Here is a 22,957-nt window from a genome sequence, read left to right on the forward strand (position 1 = left end):
ACTGGCAACATCTATCAGCAGAACTTACAATTTTAAAAAGAATTTTGATTTCCCTGCACACACTAAGACGATTTATACTTTCATTTTTTTCTTTATCTAGAAGTGGTAGCTCTCATACTAGAGGAACGATCTTCATTGGACTTCTCTAAGTAGATTTTTTGATTTTCTTTTGTTATGATTTCTTTTTTTATTTATTTAGAAGAGTTAGCTCCACACTGAAAGAGCAATCTTCATTGGACTATCTTAGGTAGATTTTTCCATTCTTTATCTTCTGATAAAGAACAAAATCCTCTTTTTTTATGTTGCTCAATATACTCAAGTCAATTTTCACATGGGACAAAATCATGGAGTGCACGAACATCCTTCAACTACTTTATGACTCAGGCAGAGTACATTTCATGGTCAAGTGAGTTGATTGAAATAAAACTGGAAATTGAAAGCAACTCGTGAAATAGTAATCGCAGTATAAACATTTCACAAAACAAGATGGATGATTTAATGCAATATGATTAATATCCTATAAAAATATATGCATGTTGGGTGTTGTCCTAAATGTTGCAACATCCGAGACATCATCAGTGGCTGATTATTATGCACACAAACTGAGATATTTCCTAAGGTTTGAAAACCTTTCGAAATCTAATGGTTTTTATAAAAATATATGTTGTTGTTTATCAGTTCCAAAAAATTTCATTCGGATTATTCTTTTCTCAACCAATCTCGAATAAAGTGATATCTAATGTCATTTTTTTGTGAGAGTGTTATACTGGATTTTTTAAAATGTCAATTGCACTTGAGTTGTCATAGTAAGCAATCAATGTCTCACTATGGAAACTGTAGTCTTCTACCATTTGGTTCATCTACAAAAGTTGTGAACAGAAGCTACCAGCTGCCACATATTCATATTCAGTACTTTAAAGAGACATAGTTTTGCTTCATGTTGTACAATGACACCAAGTATTGCCTAATAAAAAGCATCCACCGGTTGTACTTTTTCTATCATGAAAATCTCCAGCCCAGTCAGAATCATTAAACTTAACTAAGTTGGTGTTATTTTCATTTGTGTACCATAATTCTAGATATACAGTACCTACATTAGAAGTCTAGCACGACAAATGCTTAACATTATATTTGGACGACTCGCGGTTAAATAAAGAAGAATGCTAATGATGTTGCGGTACATGGTGTTGTCAACAACTTTGACAACATCGTCCTTACCCAGTTTTTCGTTCGATACTATAGGAGTTTTCATGTGTTTTAGAATGTTCATTTGAGAATTTTTTCACAAGATGTTTAGCATACTTGCTTTGACACAAAAAAAATTCATCATGCAATTGTTTAATTTGAAGACCAAGGAAGAAACATAACTCACCTACCATACTCATTTCAATTATTGAAGACATACATTCAACAAAATTATCCACGTGTTTTTATGAAGAAACACCGATATATCATCAACATAAATTTGACGTATGAGTATATCATACTTCGACATTTAAATAAAAATAGTTTTATCGACATCATCTCATTTGAATTCAATGTCAAGTAGACAACCAGTCAACCTACCATACCATGCATGTGGAGCCTATTTCATTCCATACAATTCGTTATTCAGCTTGTAAATATGGTCCAAGTGATGTGGATCTTCAAATCCTTTTGACTGACTTACATAAGCTTCCTCATTTAAAATGTCATTCAAAAAACCACTTTTCACGTCCATTTGATAAATTTTAATTCTCATATAACATGAAATGACAAGCAATAGTCGCACGGACTCAATGCGGGCTACAAGAGCGAATGTTTCATCAAAATCAACCCCTCAATTAGTGTATACTTTTGAGCAGCCAACCGAGCTTTATTTCTAACAACATTATCTGATTCATCGGTTTTGTACAAAAATACATTTAGACATTTGTGTTGACCAGTGACTCAGATTTTTACAGCAGACCATCTACATCAACTTAAATTGTCTTTCATGGCAGAACTGCAAGATCATTAAACACAATATTAACTGATTCCATAATCATTCTAGTTCTTAAGTTAAACATTCGATATGCATGATTATTTGTTGAATAACTAAGGATTTGAAATATGATGTGTTTAAAGCATTAGCTCAAAAAAATTTTGAAATATTTTTGGAACTCGACATGACCCAAGCCATCTCCATCAAAATGTGGTTCTTCCTCTTAGTGATGTTCTTTTTTTTTAGGAGTCTTTGGGGTAGAGAACTAATGTATTATACCTTTTTTATCACACAAAGATGAAAAGTGTTTATTCTCAATTTCTTTATCATGGTCAGTTATGTTCTTACCAACCCACAAATTGTTCAAATTGGTAATTCTTGCAAGTATCTTTTTAAATGCATCAAAAGTATCTGATTTTTTTTCTAAGAAATCTTATCCATGTAAAACGTGAAAAGTCATCAACACAAATAAATGAATATATTTTACCTCCTAGACTTTCCACTTTCATTGGATCTATAAAATCCATGTGTAAAATTTCAAGACATTGTGTTGTCCCAAAGTGGTGTAACATTTGGTGCGACGGATGTGTTTGCTTAACTTTATGGCATGCTCCACAAACATAATTTATTCTAGAGGTTGAATTAGACATACCTTGCACAACATCATATTTCCCTAGATTTTTCAATGTTTTGATTAAGTCCCTCGACATGGAGCATATTTTGAAGCTTAGGAAGTCCATTCACGTTCAGTATCCCTTTTCCACTAATCTTTCATTTTGCACAACCTCCATAGGTTACTCGGACACTTTTTAATTCGACATAATGAGTAAGGTGGTCCTTCAAAACTGTCATGTGGCGTGAGCACCCACTATCGAAATATCAGATATCTGCAGTATTAGTTTTTAAGGAGGTATAAAAACTATACAACAAATTTTTGCCTTAGGTACCCAAATCTTCTTCACTAAAGGTTTCTTGGTGAAGGTGTTGTGGTTGTTGTTGTGAGACACTTGGTGCAACATCCGATTTGCCTCTCAGATCATGTAGTCATCCCTCAACTTAAAACCATAAGGTTTGATATGATCAGGCTTAAAAAAAATAATGACATACAAGACGGTGTCTCCTTCGTTTAGGCTTTTGATTTGTATCTGGCTTCTTTGTTGGTAGAATTTTGACCAAATGAGTGTCTTTTGGAACAATAGTATCAACACTTATTTTCACAAAATTTGTTGGTTGAGATTAAGAGTTGGACGATTCTCCAACTTCAAACACAATATTGTTAAATCTCAATTTAGCTTTCCTCTCTTTTCCCATCATCAATATGAAGTCCAACTTAGTTGAGCTTGAGTTGAATTTAGCAAGATTTTGCGTCGATATTTCAAGCTCAGCCTTGATATTGTCTATCTCTAGGTCCTTTTACTTAAAATCAACTCAATTATGGCCACATAACTTTTCAACTCGATTTTTTTTTTGAGAAGATCGAGTTTATTTTGTTCTTTTTGATCCAATCAATATATAGTTTCTCATAGAGTTTCTGTACACTTTCTAAGGTAAATTCTTCTTCATCTACATCTTGAATTTCCACATCACTTGAATCAGAGGAATTTGTCACATTGAGGCAAAAAGAACTTGATGAATTTGGAGAGGTGTTCCTACCATGTGTTGCAACACCAGAGGCAACACTCAGTGGATTAACTTGCATTGAATGTTTCTTCTCCAAAGTTGCAAACAAAGATGTATGGTTTTCCTCTTAACTGGATTTATGTTCTTCGTCATAATCTTCATCATTTAGGGAGACATTTAAAACTATGTTTTTGTGAAGTCTGTTGAAACATTTATTAGCATAATGACTGAATCCAGAGTACTGTCGGCATTGAACCGGGACTAGTCTCTTAATATAATTGAATCTTTCCATCATTCATCGATAGAAAAATTGTCCTTGAGTAGGTTCAAACCTTTGAGTTTTCTTGGGAGCAGTAATGCTTGGAAATTTAAGCTGCTAACCCAATTTCTTCTTGTTTATGATCTTCTTTAGATAGTCTCTGAATTTCTTTGTAATCAACGAGATGAAATCTTCACATAAATCAGACTCGTTAACTTCTGAGATAGCTGAAACAAGTAATTGTATTATCATCAGAAACTTGAAATACAATTGTTTTCCCTTTTTCTTCTGTAGATCCAGATTCATCTCAAAGGTTCTGATGGAACTAATCATATCGTCCAAACTGAGTTTTTGGTGTCTCGAGCTTCATCGATTGCACAAATCTTAATGTTGAAATGTTCTGGTATTGATTTTAACACTTTGCTGACTAATCTCTCTTTAGAGATTGGTTCACCAAGACTAAAAGCTTCTTTGGACTCGTACTCAACGATCATATTTGGTGATAGACTCGGTTTCTTCCATTCTTACATTTTCAAATTTTGATGTTAACATTCTTAGTTTGGTTCTTCGCAGAATTTCATATCCTTCCCAGTGTCTTTGAAGGACATCTCATGCATCTTTGGCAGAGACAGGGCTTGTGATTAGACTGAACATGTTTATGTAAACAAAGGTAAAGATGTCATTGAGTGCCTTTAAATTGAAGTTCGAAATCTAGACTTCATCAATATTCCATGCATTTTCTGGTTTAACCAAACTGTCACCATCTTCATCAAAAGTCTTCGCAGGAGTCCAACCATCTATAAAACGTCGGCATGTCCTTTCTTCAATGGATTTGATGTAAAACCACATCCTAACTTTCCAAAGTACAAAGTTGGATCCATCCAAACTGGTGGTCGTTGTGTCGTGTTAACCAACGTCACGTCCATAATACTATTTCTTGACAAACAAAAATAACCAGAATCTCACTTAGTAACGTCAAGTGTCAGACCTAATACCACTTGAAGGGTGGTTGTATGACATAAAATAATTGTACAATAAAGTGACGATGTGTTTCAGATTTAAGTGTTGTGTGTGGTGTTATAACACAACATATAGCGGAATATTTCAACACACAAAACTTTACGTAAATAAAACAAGACACAAGAAGTTATACACAAGTGAACGTGCTTGTGAGGTGCCTCAAAGCAAAAGATTCACTAGAAAAACTTGTAAGTTTACAAAATCAATACTAGTGAATAAAGAAAAGATAACTCCCTAGACATAATGATGGATCAAAGTGCATCCAAAACACTTATCAAACTAAATAACGAAGACTACGGATGCACCGTTTGTGAAGCCAAAATTCTTCTTGATGAACAACACACTAATCAACACTATGATATATATATAAATATAAATATATATATATATATATATATATATATATATATATATATATATATATATATATATATATATATATATATATATATATATATATACACATACATATATAAATTGTTCCCTTTAATATCTGGTTGCAAGTTTGATATAATTTTTTTATTCAGTTTATGCTATAAATGTACATGTTTAAAATTTAAAATTTCAAAAAATATTATAATAGTCTGATTAGTCTAATGGTTAGAACCTTGTAACTTTAGGATATTAGTTGGGCGGGTCAACAATGGCCATTAATATCAGTGCCAACATGACAGAGGCCACTGCCAAAGACAATGGACACTGTTTTTATTTTATTATTGTAAGTAAAAATTTACGATAAAAAAGTAAAAATATCAAACTCATAAAATATATCAAACTACACTTTATAAAAAAATTTCTCTACTCAATTGTGTTTTTCTTCACAAATTGAGAGACCTATTTATTGAACTTCTTTGTAAATAATCCAAAGATAAATTCATCATTACATATATCATCACACACTAATTTTCAATATTTACAACTCTTATTTTCAACATTCAAATATATCAACTATTATTTTTCAACATTCTCCCTTGTGATGATGATCATGATACAATGATTTTCTTCATTACGTGTTTTTATATTGCCTCGTTAAAACTTTACTAAGAAAAACACATTGGGATAAAAACCATAGTATAGGAAAAATAGTACAGTCACGTAAACTCTCCCTCATGTTAACACGAACGATTCTTCACAAATTTCGTAGATTGTGCATCCCAATTATATATATATATATATATATATATATATATATATATATATATATATATCTGTGTGTGTGTGTGTTTTTTTTTTTTTTTGGAATATTATTATAGGAAATGTATTGGTAAAGAGATCTGATAAGTTTTTACTTGATTGAATGTAACGAATATCAATATATTTATTCTTCTCAAACTCTTGTGTGAATGCGAAGAACTTAAGGAGAATATGTTTAGTTCTGTCGCTTTTTATGTATCATTCTTTCATTTGAGCAACATATGCAACATTATCTTCATGTAGTGTCACAGGCTTCTTGTCGAATGATAATCCGCATGAGGTTTGGATATGTTCGGTCATTAATTTTAGCCACAAACATTCACGGCTTGCTTCATATAGTGCAATTATCTCGGCGTGATTTAATGAAGTTGTTACAAGTGTTTGTTTCTGTGAACGTCAAGAAATTGCAGTGTCTCCACGAGTAAATACATATCTGGTTTGGTAACGTGCCTTGTGTGGATCAGATAAATACATAGCATCAGCATAACCAATTATGCTTTGATTGGTATATTTTGAATACAAAAGTCCCAAGTCTATCGTTCTTTATAGATAACAGAATATATATTTAATTACGTTCTAGTGTCTTTTTATTGGATATGAGCTAAATCTTACCAATAAATTTAGAGCAAAAGATATACTGGTCTTGTACAATTTGCAAGATACATAAGGACACCTATAGCACTTAGATATGGTACTTCTGGACCAAGAATAACTTCATCATCTTCACATGGACGGAATGGATACTTTTCTATGTTTAATGATCTAACAACCATTGTAGTACTTAAAGGATTTGATTTATCCATATTAAAACGTTTAAGGACATTTTCTGTATTATTTGACTGGTGAACAAATATTCCACATTCTCTGTGTTTAATTTGCAAACCCAGACAATATTTTGTTTTTCCAAGGTCCTTCGTTTCAAATTCTTCCTTCAAGTACAACACAACTTCTTGTGCAACAAGTCGAGCTTTATATCTTATTATTTCATTTTTCTCATTTTGTTCTCGAATAAAGACTCATTTGTACTGAACAGGTTTTACACCTTCAGGTGTGAGGACCATAGGCCCAAAAACGTTACGTTATTTAACGAATCCAATTCAAACTGGATAGCGTCTTTCCATTTTATCCAGTCTTGTCGATTTTTACATTCACCAAATGATATTGGTTCATGATCTTCATTGTCATTTATGATGCCAAATGCCACGTTGTAATGAAAATATCTCATCAATTTCTTTTATATCTTTTCGGTTCCATATTTTTCCAGTATTAATATAATTTGTTGGGATCGACTAGGGGGTAATCGTTGAGCTACAATAGCTCGGTTTTTGAAATATTGAACACCGATGAATTAAATCGAGTTTGGTTAAAAACCAAGTGGAAGATACTCGAAATAATCCTTCGTAGAAACCGATTAAATATTTTGTAAAGCATTTAAAATATATGCAAGTTGAATGAGAAAAAATATTTTGTTGAAGCATTTTATCAAACACTTGGTAAACAATATTTTGGAATTTGAAGAACACATAAAATGCTTCAACAATGCATCTTTAAAATTATGAAAATGATAAGTAAATGCAATAAACAAATAGACACGAATTTGTTTATGGATGTTCGGAGATTTAAATACTCCTACGTCACCCCATCTTCCCCTTGGGAACGATACACTAGAAGACTTTGTTTATACAACACTTTGTACAAACTCATTCAGCTAAGACTTACCCACTGCCTAAACTAAACTCCTGGCACTCAAGATTGTAGGCAGCACCTCACAATCAGCATATTGTTTAATGTTTCATATGCAAAGACTACATACACAAGTTTTACGTCTTTGTGCAAGACTCACTCAACTAATCTTTGAACTTCAACTCTCTTGTATATGTGTGAGTGATCGTGTGTGAGGAATTTGTCAGTTACAGTATACATCTCAAATGTAACCTCACACAAGAGCTTGTGCTCTCAACTAACTGATTTCTTCATACTAACTGCTCATGCTTTGAATCCTCTTCAAAAGCTCTTGTTTGAGCTTCAATATGCTGCATTTATAAGCACCAATAATTATATATATGTTAGACACAAGAATATGATCGTTTGGAAAGTTTTTGTACTGTTTCTGAAATTGCAACGGTCAAATTCAGCTTGCTGGTCAACGGGTCAACTCTGGTCAAATCAACTGGTCGTTCAGTTCAACTGGTCAGCAGCTGGTTCAGTTCAGTTGGCCAACTGCTGGTTCAGTTCAGTTCAGCTGGTGAGCAGCTAGTTAAGTTTATCTGGTCAGCAGCTAGTTCAATTCAGTTCAGTTGGTTGGTCAGCTGGTCAGCAGCTGGTTCAGTTTCAGCTGGCTGATTTCAGTTTGTGCAGAACCAGTAGCTTCATCGTCATTTATCAGCATCGTAAGCTTCGATTCAGTCTTTGAATTCTGAAAATGATTTGTAGATCTTTGTCTTATATTTCCAACGTATACTGAATCGCTTTATTTCGATACCCAAGCTGAGAGATATGACCAAAATACCGTAGCTTCTCAAACCCAACTGATTGATGTTTTCGTGTGATCAGTTCGATAATCGAGCGATCAGTTAGACCATGATAGCATCCGATTTTGCCCAACTTACGTGAAATAGACTTGTTCTAAATTGAGTTTTCTGATGAGTCCAATTAGCGGATTGTCATTGGAATCATCCAGCTGGTAGATATCATCAAAACACCGAAGCTCGCCAGAAATTCAGTTTGTGCAGAATTCGGTTTCAATTTGCTTCTTGTGTTAACAACTTCACACTTGGGTAAATATGTTAGAAACACAATAACAAGTTTTGTTAACATCAAAATCAAGATTGTGAACTTGAAAAGTTCCAACATAATTAGGGGTGGGCATAAAACCGAAAAAATCGAAAAAATCGACCGAACCGAATAATTCGGTTTAAATGGTTCGGTTTTATCGGTTTTTCGGTCGGTTACGGTTTTAAAATTTATGCAATTCGGTTTTTCGGTTCGGTTTTCGGTTTTAGTCCCCGAAAAAACCGAATAACCGAACCGGCCGTATTATTGTTAAATATTGGGTTTTTATGTTAATGGGCCATTGACCATTGTTAAATATAAGATTGTTTATATATAATGGGCCTATTAGGTAATATCATTTACCCTAGAAAACCAATCGTTTCTTTTTTCTCCCACACCCCGTCACAGTGAGTGGTAATCGGAATTCGGAGTTGAGTAGTTGACGATATTTTTCTTTCTGGATTTCTTCACTTTCCATCGCGCAGAGCTTAGAATATAGACTAAAAGGTTCGTGATTTTTTGAATCTTTCTTGTTTGAGTATGGCCATCTCCTTCTTTCTGGCCATCTCCTTCTTTCTGAAAACCAATCTTTCTTGTTTGAAGATCTTTGCAATTAGTTACATTAAGTTATTACTTCAAAATTGTGATTCATAATCAATTTATAATTGTAATGAATTTAATGTCTTTGTTTTTTTTTTTTTTTTGCTAAACAGGATTTTAGAGTTTGAGAATTGGAAGTTCAAATATTTTGAAGGAGATGGCCATACGAACTGTTTTGGGATTGTCAGACGTGGAGTTTCATTCGATCTTGTTGACACTTTGTTACATTTCCTATTACTGAATATTCAGTTGGATTCAAGCATTTCGGTGTTTACATAGTTAATTAGTTATATATTATTATTATATTCGCATGAAATGTTTGCACACAACACATTATATATATAAGATTAAGTCTCACAAATTAAATGTTTGACAAATACTATGATTTAGATTTTAGAGGCATAAAGTGACGTATAATTTTATTTCTTAACAAAATTTTAGCTAACCGTATGGAACCGACCGTCTAAACCGAACCGTAATATGAAAAAACCGAACCGAACCGTAATAAAATGGTTTGGTTTTGGACTAGAGATATTCAAAACCGAAAACCGAAAAACCGAACCATGGTAGAGAAAAACCGGACCGAACCGACCGACGCCCACCCCTAAACATAATTGATAGATATTTCACGATTCTCATCAGTTTGTGGTTCTGACGGTATATTTTCATCATCATGTATTTCTACTGGAATATCATTCTCTATTTTGGGATCATCGTGTTTCTCTATGCCATTTATATTTTCGAGGATTTTTATCCTTGAAACCGATTGGTCTTCCACGCTTCAAGCGTTTAATGACATCATGAGTGTCTTCAATTTGTTTCTTTGGAATTTCAATTCGAGCAGGGGCATTTACAGCATGTATATATGATTTAGTTACCCCTTTTGTGTCTGTAAATGTATCTGGTATTTGATTTTCTATTCTTTGCAAGTGCACAATTTAATGTACATCTATTTCACATTGTTTAGTTCTTGGATCCAGATGTAACAATGATGATGTATACCATATAATTTCCTTTTCGATATTTTTCTTTTCTCTCCCTAACATTGGGAAGATTTCCTCATTAAAATGAAAATCAACAGAACGTGTTGTAAACACGTCTACTGTCTGAGGTTCAAGATATCGAATTATCGATGGGCTATTATAACCAACATAAATTCCGATCTTTCTTTGAGGTCCCATTTTTGTTTGTTGAGGCGGTGTAATAGGCACATATAGCATATATATAAAAATTCTCAAATGAAAAATGTCTGGTTTTTACCAAATGCAAGCTGCAATGGAAAGTATTTATGATATGCACTTGGTCTGATGCGAATTAATGCAACAGCATGTAAAATTGCATGTCCCCATATAGAAACATGGAGTTTTGTTTTCATAATCATTGGTCTAACAATCAGTTGTAGACGTTTAATCAATGATTCAGCTATTCCATTTTATGTTTGTACATGAGCAACAGGATGCTCAACAGTGATTCTCATTGACATACAATAATAATTGAAAGTCTGAGAAGTAAATTCACCAGCATTATCAAGTATAATTTTCTTGATTGTATGATCGAGAAATTGATTCTACAATTTTATTATTTGAGCAAGTAATCTTGCATCATTGGTAGTTTTTCAACTACATATTTCTTTCCTGATTTATATATGGTAAGACACATATATTTCTCATTTCCTTTATTTATTGTCTGAGTATTATACCCATGAGAATATATGTCATTAAAACTCAACAAATTTCTTTTCGGTTGTGGTGAATACAAAGCATAATTTATCAAAAAATATGAATCATTCGGTAACAAAAAATGTGCTTTACCACAACTTTTTATCAAGTCTACAGGACTTGATATTGTATTCACGATTGTTTTTGTTGGTTTTAGTTCAAAGAAATATCTTTTATCTCGAAGAATAGTGTGTGTCATACCACTATCAGGTATGGAAATTTCCATTAGGATTAGTTCCTTGTTTAGCTTTGTTCATAGCATTTTCGATATTTGAACTTCAAAAAAAAATATGCAATGAAAAAATTACTAACAATATATATGTAATTTATTGAAAAATATAATACATATCATAATTGTACAATAAAACATTATTATATGAGTACATGAAAAATAAATTATTTTACATTTACATTTCACCAATATATTGTTCGTTTTCATGAAAACGAAGAGAAAATCTGCAGCATCAATATTTTCATTTATATTCCACCAGCATATTGATCATTTCCATAGAAATCATTTGCAGCATCAAAATAAGTTGAATCACTCAAACGGTCACTGCGTTCAGTGAAGTTTGTCTCTTTTTCTATTCCCTTTATCGATTCTTTATAGAGCTTGCAAAGGTGCTCGGGGGCTCGACAAATACGAGACCAATGTCCTGGAGTGTCTCATCTAAAACAAGAACTATCAAATCATTTTGAGTGATTTTCATTACAACTCATGTTCTCAAGATGCCTTTTCAGTGGGTTGTTCGTGACGCCCTGTTGAGATGAGTTATAAAAATAACTATCTCGATTGTTTTCACGATCAAGGCCGCGACCACGACCGCGACCACCTCCACGTCCACATCCACGACCTCGACCTCGACCAAAACCTTGTCTCTGAATTTGATTTTGGTTTCGAGGTATAAATTCATTTTTACTTACAGCATCTACTTCTGAAATGTTGTTGATCTAGTGGATCGGGACTGATTATTTCTCATTAGCATCTCGTTGTTCTTTTCCACCACAAGAAGACAGACAATAAGTTAAGAATATCTCGCAAATCCACGAACTCTATATTGTTTCTGTAGAGATATATTTGATGCGTGGAATGTGAAAATGTTTTTTCATGCATTTCTGATTCCGTAACTTCATGTCTACAAAATTTTAATTACGAGATTATTCGATACATCGACGAATTGTAATCTGACTTTCTTAAAATTTTGAAATCTCAACATATTTCATTCATCACGGGCGGTCGGAAGCATAACTTCTCTTATATGTTCAAATCTTTCTTTTAATCATTTCCACTGAGCAATGAGATCTTTTCGATAAGATATTCACATTTTAAACATTCATCAAGATGTCGACGTAAAAATATTATAGCTTTTTCTTTTTCTTACGATGAGATATACCAGTTTCTTTAATGGTCTCGCTTAGACCCAATAACTCAAGATGCATTTCTACATCGAGAGTCCATGGTATATAATTTTTCCTGTAATGTCGAGCTCAACAAATTCGAGCTTTGTCAAGTTTGACAATGTGGTACTATAAAATAATAATGCATTTTATTAGTTAAGATCTAAATTTATTAATATGGCAATAAAAAGTAACAGATAGATTATAAGTACAAGCATTCTTAGAAAAAAAGAAAAAATGTGATGCGGATATTCTCCGATAAATATAAGACTAGTGAGTATAATAACCAAAAATTATACAAAATATCCTTGAAAGAGCCATCTTCTTCTTCTTCGAAAATTTTGATGAAGAAAATTTTTAGGGAGGAAAAATAAGTTTGGAGTGATCGAATGTGTTTGTGAAGTCATATTTATAGGGTAAAAACTAGTTGTTTATGACCGTTACAAAATCTTTAAAAATAAATGTATATATATGTAAATTTTATGGTAATAGTATGATGTATATAATATTAATCATGTTTAAATAATTATGTATATCATATCACAATATTATAATGAGGTGTCAGTTTTTCCTTTAATATAATATTGTGACATTATAAATATATATATATATATATATATATATATATATAATTATTATATTACACGATAAAAATATATAAATAGTGAAATAATCACATCACGTTATTATAATGAGGTATTATAGACTCCTTTTATATAATAATATGATATTATTCCAATATATAAACAATAATTAAGCAGTAATATAATAAAATTATATAAGCAATGTAATGACATCACGTTATTATAATGAGGTGTCATAGACTTCTTTTATAAAATAATATGATATTATACATTAAATACTATATACAATAAAAAATAAATAAACAGTAAAGTAAATACTTTTACTTTTGAATATTTTTACTTGTTTCTTGTGTTTTGGAGCTTGAAAAAATATGGAACCGAACCTTCGAGGTTCGTTCTGATAATGTGTTAAAAGTAAAAATTTACGGTAAAAAAGTAAATATCTCAAACTCACAAAATATATCAAACTGAACTTTATAAAATTTTTTCTCTACTTCATTTGTGTTTTCTTCACAAATTGAAAGACCTATTTATAGAATTTTTTTGAAAATTATCCAAAAATAAACTCATCATTACGTATATCATCACACACTAATTTTCAATATTTACAACTATTATTTCAAATTCAAATGTATCAACTATTATTTTACAACAATTATTTTTATTTTTTCATTATTATTATTTTTTATTGAATTTAGACACATATCTTATTAATAAAATAGGAAGATTATGAGTAAAAAATAAGAGTTAAGTTCAATAATTTGAATATGGCAAAAACTTGTATGAGACGGTCTCACGGGTCGTATTTTGTGAGACTGATATCTTATTTGGGTCATCCATTAAAAAATATTGCTTTTTATGCTAAGAGTATTACTTTTTGTTGTGAATATCAATAGGATTGACCCGTCTCATAATAAACATACTCTTTGAAAATTAGATCGCTTTAATGATGAGTCAGTCAATCAATTTTTTTCAAAATATATTATTCTAAAATATTGATTAATTTATGTTTCTAAAAAAATTGAACTTGTTTTTGTTCTTAAAAAAATAATTATTTAAATATGTGTTAATTTAATTTTGCGAAAAAAAAATTATATATGCATTCATCAACTTATTTTCTATTTTATTATTATTAGTAGTATGATTAATAAAAAAATATTAATAATAGTTGAAATATTAAAATTCTTGAATTTTCATATGTAAAATTTTTGAATTTGTAAATTTTATTTTTTTAAAACAAAATCTTTTATTTATCTAAATATATGTTGATTTAGTTTTAAAAATAAAATTAAAAAAAAAAGATGTATATGCGTGTCGATCCACTTTTTTTAAAAAAAAAAATTAGTTGAGAGGGCACCATTTAAAGTGCTATATTTTTAAAATTATTAAATTTGAGTTGCAACTCTATTTTTTTGTATATAATCTTCATATTTTACTAATAAAATATTTATATGAAGGTAAAAACATGTGAGAGATGGTCACACGTGTTGTATTTTGTGAGATGAATTTTTTATTTGGGTCATCCATGAAAACGTATTATTTTTTATGCTAAGATTATTACTTTTTATAATGAATATTGGTAGGATTGACCCGTCTTGCAGATAAAGATTCGTGAAACCGTCTCACAAGAGACCTACTCTTATATGAATTCGAAAAAAAAAATAGAATAATAATGATGAAAAAATAAAATAAATAAAGCAGAGTTTTGGCGGTGGACACTGTCATCAATTTTGCAAAATTCCACCATATATCTTATTTTTAAAATTCAATTTTTTTTGGCGGTGGACACTGTCATCAATTTTGCAAAATTCCACCATATATCTTATTTTTAAAATTAATTTTTTTAAAAAGAAAAAACCCAAGTTCTTGTGTAAAATAGAGTATATAATATAAATTTATGTATTTTAATTCATATATATATATATATATATATATATATATATATATGTAAATATATATTTATTTATTTTAATTCATATATATATATATATATATATATTTATTTATTTTATAAAATAAAATGATAAAGGGGGGATATTGTTGTTATTTCAACACTGCACATGGTAACGAACGAGCAAAGTTAAAATAACCGGCTGGTAAGTTTCGCGTACCCTAATGACTTGTTCCAACCTTGCTTAAAATGAGCATAAAGCTGGAGTTGGTCATTAACAGCAAAAGTGTAGAAAAATAGAGAGTGAAAGTCCACATGTGAAGTAAACTTCTTTGTAAAAGAGATTGGAAAATCCCCGGGAGGGTTTTGGGAATGGCTGTGGGGCATGCAAAAGAGCAGAATCTGGAGATGCAAACAGAGAGACAAATGGGTTGCATGGCGGGTTTTCTTCAAATTTTTTATCGCCATCAGTTTTTGACCGGGAAACGCCTCTATTCCACCAAGCGCCTCCCTTCTTCACGGGTATTGTTGTGTTCTTGGCTACGTTTTATTGTTCTGTTTGTCGATCGAAAGTTTGTTGCATTCATTATGTTTTTTGTGCTTTTAAGGTTGTTGATACAACTTTGGATTTAGAGATATCAGCTCCCTCACTGCCCGCGAATTCGAGGGAATTGGGTGACACGAAACAGTTGCATTCATCCGCACCCACGAGTCCGGAGTTGGATGTTGCTGTGTTGCCGCCTAAATCACCTCTTCCGCTGCCTGTATTTACTTTGAAAGATGTCAGTAAGTCCTCGTGGAATTTCTACAGAGATTCCCCCAGACTGTCGCTCGACAGCAGAGCTACAATGGATGCAAAGGGAGGCCTCCATCCCAAAGAGATCCGCACAGTCGCCTCCGTTTTGCCTATGGCGAATCGGTCCTGTGGCATTGGAAGCGATGATACATCTGATGGATATCGGCAGCGGTCTCCCAGTGTCATTGCCAGGCTCATGGGTCTGGAGCCGCAGCCTGTTTCAGTTGAGCCTGAGCTCCGGAGATCCGCCTCCGAATCAAGAGCCTCGAGAGATATCTTTCACTCTCGATTCGTCACAGAAGCTGGTAATACGTTGTCCAAGCTGCCAAGTCGATCGAAATCTTCCCTTATGATCGACGGTGTGAAAGAAAATACCCAGTTGAATGCAGATTATGAAGATCCGAGGGATCAATCGTGGAAGCATTCTAACAAGACTGCACTGTTCAGCTCCGGTTCCCCGCCAACTCCATGGAGAGCTTCGCAGCACCGCAAATGTTTATTCGACTCGGCAGACATTTTCCCTGAGCCTAAACAAACTGTATCAATCCAATATGGAGAGGTTTGCAAAAGACTCAAAATGAGAGGAATCGACAAGGCGTCAAAAGATTTGGAGACCTTGAAACAAATCCTTGAAGCTTTGCAGCTCAAAGGTCTCCTGCATTCAAACAAACCGTCGGGCCCAAATCAAGCCAACCGCCGCATCTTTGTTTACGACGAGTCACCGATCGTCTTAATTAGACCTTCGCGATTGCCAACTTCAACTTTGTCTACGGGATATGGCAGTGATTATTCGCCGTTAAAAGGTGGGAATCACGGTCGTAACGTTCGCCGGCATTTTAGTTTCGCCGGAGAAAATTCACCATCGGTGAATCCCCGCCTGGAGCGCTACGTGTCGAGTCCAACAACACGAAATGAAGGCAGTGCGAAAACGCGACGGCCAGAATTCCCAACCAATCCGAAACCCTCGAGCGTCGGAATCCAAAAAAGGCTGAACGAGTCGATGGAGAATCAGAGAGTCGCCCCAAACCAGTCACCGATGCGAAAACCAAGAAGAACCAGACCAGATCAAACGGCCAATGGCGGTTCGCATAGGACCAAGAAAACAGCCTCTAAGACTAAACACAAAGAGAAAATCACGACAGCCATTGCTGTAGCTGATGAATCTTCATCAATTTCTTGGAGCAGCTTCACTACATCAACTGATACAGAGGTAGAGAAAATCAGTATTTTGTGATTTTTTTTTATTATAATTACAATTAATAATTAACATTAGATTTTCAATTTATTGCCATAATTCACGAAACAAATGTTGATTGCAGAGGTCGAAGACTACGGTATACGAAGAAGGGAAGAATTTATCGGAAAGATGCGACAAGCTTCTTAACAGCACAGCAGAGATGAATGAAACAGATACACAGCCGAGTCCCGTGTCAGTTCTTGATTCGTCGTTCTATAAGGACGAATCATTAACCCCTTCACCTGTTACAACCAAACGCAATCTTGATTTCAAAGGTATAGATACTTAACCAATAAGATTCTCTTACACAATCTTGATTCTTAAAATTCATAGGTCATCGGTAATCTGTCTACTTGTATTGAAAATTTTCTATACTAATCTGGTCCTTGTTTGATAAGGGTGCACAGTTACTTTTCCAGCTAATTTCAAGAAAACGGGTTTCATGCAAATGTAATAGTTTAATAGTTGTGAAAACTATATTGGAATAAGCTTGTTCTTGCATTACGAGTTATCACATCGCGAAAGTACTTTAGTGTCTCCAATTCCAAGTACTATATCTACAATGTTGATCAAGACTTGAGAGTTGTGTGCTTTACATCCCAAGGCTCGTTTCTGTCTGATCTAGTTTATTTGCTTTTGGACAATATAACAGATGAATCTATTGATTTGGTGGAAGAGATATGGAGTCCTGTTATTTCGCCTATTCGATCAAAATGCGGAGAAACCTTGGATGATTCTGATTTTTCGTACATATCGGATATCCTAAGGGTGTCCCGTTCCCTATCCGACAAATCCGATGTCTTCCAGCTTCTGGAGAAGCAACAGTATCTCAAGGGAAAGGACACATCCAAAGCCTCCAGGGTCCAAAGGAAACTTATTTTCGATACAACCACTGAAATTCTTGACAGAAACAGACAGTTGCCTCCATGGAACACTGCTTCTCGGGATGATCACAATGTTACTAAGTCGTCGCTCAACAAAGTTTGGTCTGAATTTCAAAGAATTAGGGAACCAAACACAGCTCAGGATTTGTTTGGTGTAATTTGCGGTGTCTTGAAGAAGGACTTATCAGCAGGGGATGCGACCACCAGTTGGGCAGATGGCCCAACGGAGAAATCGGGGGCTGTCTTGGACACGGAACGGATGATATTCAAGGATTTGATTGGGGAGACTATAGAAGATCTGGCAGCATTGGCGTGCAGAAGTAGTTCAATGTCCTGCCAAAAGCCTAGGAGGAAGTTGGTTTTATAAAATCTCAACTGAGTTTTTAGTATTTTCTTCCGTTAATTCGTTTTTTTTTTAATGAATTGAAAACCCACATTCACTATTTTTCTGTGAGCATTAAGTAAATTTTCAGGCTAACACGATAACCTCCAAATCACGCTAGCCAAATAAATTTATATTAAACAGGTTATGTGACAAACTCATCCGAAAAAAATGTCTAAAAAGAGAAATCAAAATCTTTCTTTTTTATTTCCTTTTGTGGTGGGACAAATCTGCAATAAGGCAAGATTGTAGAAGCCCTTTTTTCCTGGTGAATTGCATGTGTGATGTTTCTTACTTGTGAAAAAAAAAATTAACAAGAAAGATAGAAGGGGATTTTACTTTTAAAATTTTAGAATGGAAAGGGAAAACTCTTTCAATTATTATTTGAACAAGGAAAAAAAATCAGTACATTAGACAAATAATTCATTCTTTGCAAAAATAACTAAATAAAAAGTACTATGTTTTATATTAAAATAATATGTGATTGATGACGTATTATATAGATGATAAAGTGTGATTATTATATCAATTTTTTATTTCGGGAATCAACTTAACTTCCTAGATTGTTTGTGTGAATTACAATATTAATCGAATTTTTTAAGCTTTAGCTATTATTTATTTTTCCTTATAGAAAAACCACCTTGAATTTTTAAAATTTTATCATTAATATTATTTTCAATATCACACTTATTATTATTATCATGAATTCATTTCCTATTACTTATTTTTTCGTAGTTTTAACATGTTTTTATTAGTTTTACTTAAATTAAAAACAAACAAAAAAAATAGCAAACAAAAATAGTGGATCCGCCGCTTGAAACGACGGAAGTGACATGTAAATACAAAATATGTGTGTAATTAAGTCTCCATTATTTTATCAAAAATTATAACTAATGATAGTGATACAATTCTAATATTTTAAAATAGCATAAACCAAACGGCATGTATTAACTGCTCCCTTAAGTGGTGTATTATTGGAAGCCAACAATACAAAAATTTATGTCATGTATCACATATCAATTTTATGATACGGATCTTCTACTCGGCTCAAGAAAAATATTATATTTTATATCTAAAGTATTATTTTTTTACTACAAAATTATCATTTTTTTAGTTATTTTATTAAGAAATATGGTGTTTTATATGTTGATTTGGATGAAAAATATTAACTTTTATGTCAAAAGTATATTGTGTAATATATGTTAAATTGAGTGAAAATATTATTTTTATGTCAAAATTATTATTTTTACTGCATGTATGAATCAGATCGACTCATCTCACATATATAGAGATATGTGAGGTCATTGCATAGGAGACCTGCTCTTTAGGGATATCAATTCATGTGGGTGCGGGTCGAGTTGACACATGATAGTATTAAAAACAATTCAACCTGAACCCGACCAAACCCGAACCAACCCGAAAGCTCTAAAAATAAACCCGAAACTAACTAACTCAACTCAACCTGATCAATTCAACATAACCCGATTTTATTTTTTATTTTTAAAAAATAATTAAATAAAAATTCAAAAAAATAATAATAATAAAATTAAAACACATTATAACAAAACATCCCTTATATATGATTTAAATTTGAAATTCAAATTATGGAAAATTAAAAATATATTTACTAAATCAAACAAAAATTTATTTAAACAAATAAAAAATGTATGAAGGATCGTGTGCTAGGTACCTTGAGGTGCTTCAAACACAATTTTCTCCAAGAGCTGCAATAGCTCGTGTTCTAAGAATGTATATATCGATGAATTAGATCGAGTTTGGTTTTAAACCAAAGAAAAAATACTCGAAATAATCATTCGTTAAGAAACACTGATATATTTTATATCATGTGCAAGTAAATAACTGAAATAAGGGTGATCGGTTATAGTGTGTATCAGTTCAGTTATGGTGAGAACTGAACTGATATCAGCTGAACTGATCAAATAAGTTTTAAGACGAAAGTTAAGCAGTTAAATACACCAGATATGTTTATGGATGTTCGTATATTTCAACTGCTCCTACGTCATCCCTTCTACCACCTCGGGTAGGATCCAATAGAAGACTTTGATTTATACAACCCCTTGTACAAACCCACCCAGCTTAGGACTTACCCACTGTCTAACTGAACTCCTAGTCTAGACTGAAGGCATTACTTTCCAGCCAACACTTGTTTAACATCTGTCTTTCAAATACTACATACACAAGTTTATTATCTTTGTGCAAGAGTATATTTGAATGGTGGTGTGTGTGTGAGAGAGAACTGATCTCTGATATAACATGAAAGTGATCTCACATACTGAGGAAACTGTGCTTCTAATCTAAGCTAATAACACGATGAAGTGTTCCTCTGGGCTGATTGCTTCTTGAAAGCTGATATGCAATAAGTGTGCCCTTTTTTCTCTGTATCTTCACACACTTGTTATTGTATTGGTCATCACTGATCTTCTATTTATAGGCAGAAAACTGATCGTACAGTGAGACTCAATAATTATATCTGTTGCAGCTTGAATGTGTTCCTTGAGATTTTTGTCTCGATTTTTCCGTCATCTACGCTGGAACATTTTGTCTTTAAGCTTTGCTGCAACGTTCATTATTGTACATTTGATCGTACAATAACTTTTTCTCAGTGCACACAGCTGGATTCCGTTGAATAAGATTATCGTGTTATGTAAACTGATTGATTCCTAACTAATGCACCTAACTAGTCATCTGAACTGATCTCTAGTTGTGTAACGCCCCGAAAAATTTTAAAGTCCACGCAAACCACGTGCATGCAATTATTAAATTCTTTTGTATTTTAATTAAACGTTTTAATTGCATGAATTAATTATGTTGTGCATACTTGCATATTTAAAATATATTTTTCTACATGATTGCATTAAAATGTATTTTTAAAAAGTTAATCGAGTTGCGATCGAGGAACGGATACCGAGGGCTGAAAAATAGAAAATGTTTTTAATAAATAATTGTTTTTAATTATCTAATATATGGGCGATACTTTTTCTTATTTTTGAAAATATGGGGTTTTTGCAGTGATTTTATACGTCGGGACGTAAATTTTATCGGTATTGGTTTTTCAACAAAAATACGAACGTTTTGACAACCCGGCTAATAAATTCACAAACTTATTTAAGCAAAATTATTTTTAAATCTTTTAAATATATTAATTAAGCATTAATGGGCCTAATTAAGCTCTTAATGGGCCAAAGATTAATTAGTGTTTAATTAACTATATATTATGTAATTAACCAACCCCAAACCCTTTAACTACACGCCCCCACTTTCCCCCAACCAATAAAACTCTTCTTTCTTTCAAATTTACACGGCACACACAAGCAAAAGGCATGGGAAAAGTTTTGTTAGTCAAGGGAAAAGCATCAGAGTTTGCTAGAGTTTTCAAGCGTCGTCCCTCGTCGTCGTTCTTCAATCGTCAACGTTTTTTTCGTACGTTAAATACACAAAGGCACGCCACATTCTTTCCTTCAAACGTCCATCACACCATATTATTTATTTAATTATGTTTTTAATGAAAAACAAGCTGCACTTTTTAATTATTTTCGTTTTTGTTCAAACATGAGTTTTTAAGGCATTGTTTTGATTCCAAAAATTGTTGTTTCCATACACAAAGGGGCTGCCATGATTAGGGATTGTCTAAGGGTTGTTTTTACACAATTTAAAGAGTCCTAGGATGCACTAACATGCTGCACACGAGACATGATAGAAGCTGGAATCAGTAATCACGTATGTGTGTGTCTTAGGGTGATCGTATCAAGTTCAAGGGTTGATGCTAGGCTTGGTTTGGGTTTGGTTGGGACCAGGGCATGGCTAGGGTCCGTGAGGGGTCAAGGGAAGAGTCCTAGCCACGCTAGGACTCGATACAAGAGGCTGGGAAGGAGTCCTAGCAAGCCAGGACTCCAACCCGTGAGCTGTTAGGTAGTTGCGCAGGGTTCAGGAACATGGCAGGAAGATTTGGCTCAGGCTGGGGGCTCTGAGCTGGGGTAGGTCAATTGGTTAGGGTCCTAAGAGAGTGCTTGGGGTGCTGGTTCAAGGAGTGGCTCTATGGTTAGAGGCCCAGCAACAGAAACAAGAGTTATAGTGCAAGCGGGTTTCTCGGCCAGGTTGTGTTGCTGGGATGTGTGGCTTCGGTTTTCAACTGGGGTCAAGTCCATAGGTTCTAAGGGTTCAGTAGGGTCAATAGGGGGTCTAGGTTGAGTTTGGTTCCAGAGGGTTCGCTGCTGGCTCAGCTGGAGGTGCAAAACGTGAGGGGAGATCACAAAGTGTGTGCAAATCTGGTACTTGTTTGCTGGGTTTGTGCGTGGGTTGAGGGTTGTGGTTCGAGGGCCTGGGCTGGGTTAGGCGGGGTCTGAGGGTGGTCTAGGCTCGGTGAGGGTCAGTTCTAGTAGATGGTTTGGTGGCTGTAAGGTTCTTAGGAGGAGGAGAGTCCCAATACAAGAAAACACCTCACACACCCACACATATGCAATCTGGTGTAGGGTGCAGCAGGCTTTTCGAGGGTTTAAGGGGCTGGTCTAGGGATTGGGCTTGGTCAGGAAGGTGCCTAGATGGGTTGGCTAGGTTTTGGCTCAAGGTGGCTCGGGCGTGACTCGAGTAAATTAGGAGATGGCTCGGTGCGTTCGGTAGG

General features: G+C 33.6%; 1 protein-coding gene across 1 annotated transcript; it reads left to right on the forward strand.

Annotated features, from left to right (window-relative positions):
• The first annotated feature begins 15,290 nt into the window (after positions 1-15,290).
• Positions 15,291-18,402, forward strand: LOC140831535 (uncharacterized). The gene is made up of 4 exons (XM_073195286.1): positions 15,291-15,541; positions 15,628-17,025; positions 17,135-17,327; positions 17,705-18,402. The coding sequence occupies exons 1-4, from the start codon at positions 15,392-15,394 to the stop codon at positions 18,301-18,303; spliced, it is 2,340 nt and encodes a 779-aa protein (XP_073051387.1). The 5' UTR covers positions 15,291-15,391; the 3' UTR covers positions 18,304-18,402.
• Positions 18,403-22,957: the final 4,555 nt, after the last annotated feature.

This window comes from Primulina eburnea, chromosome 1 (assembly GCF_022965805.1).
Source record: "Primulina eburnea isolate SZY01 chromosome 1, ASM2296580v1, whole genome shotgun sequence".
Classification (NCBI taxonomy): Eukaryota; Viridiplantae; Streptophyta; class Magnoliopsida; order Lamiales; family Gesneriaceae; genus Primulina; species Primulina eburnea.

Bases quoted from the DNA above. Each gene is read 5' to 3' on its own strand.
- LOC140831535 (XM_073195286.1), top strand. From the start codon at position 15,392: ATGGCTGTGGGGCATGCAAAAGAGCAGAATCTGGAGATGCAAACAGAG. The intron at 17,026-17,134 runs GTAGAGAAAATC...TGTTGATTGCAG, and splicing joins CTACATCAACTGATACAGAG to AGGTCGAAGACTACGGTATA. The intron at 17,328-17,704 runs GTATAGATACTT...ACAATATAACAG, and splicing joins ACGCAATCTTGATTTCAAAG to ATGAATCTATTGATTTGGTG.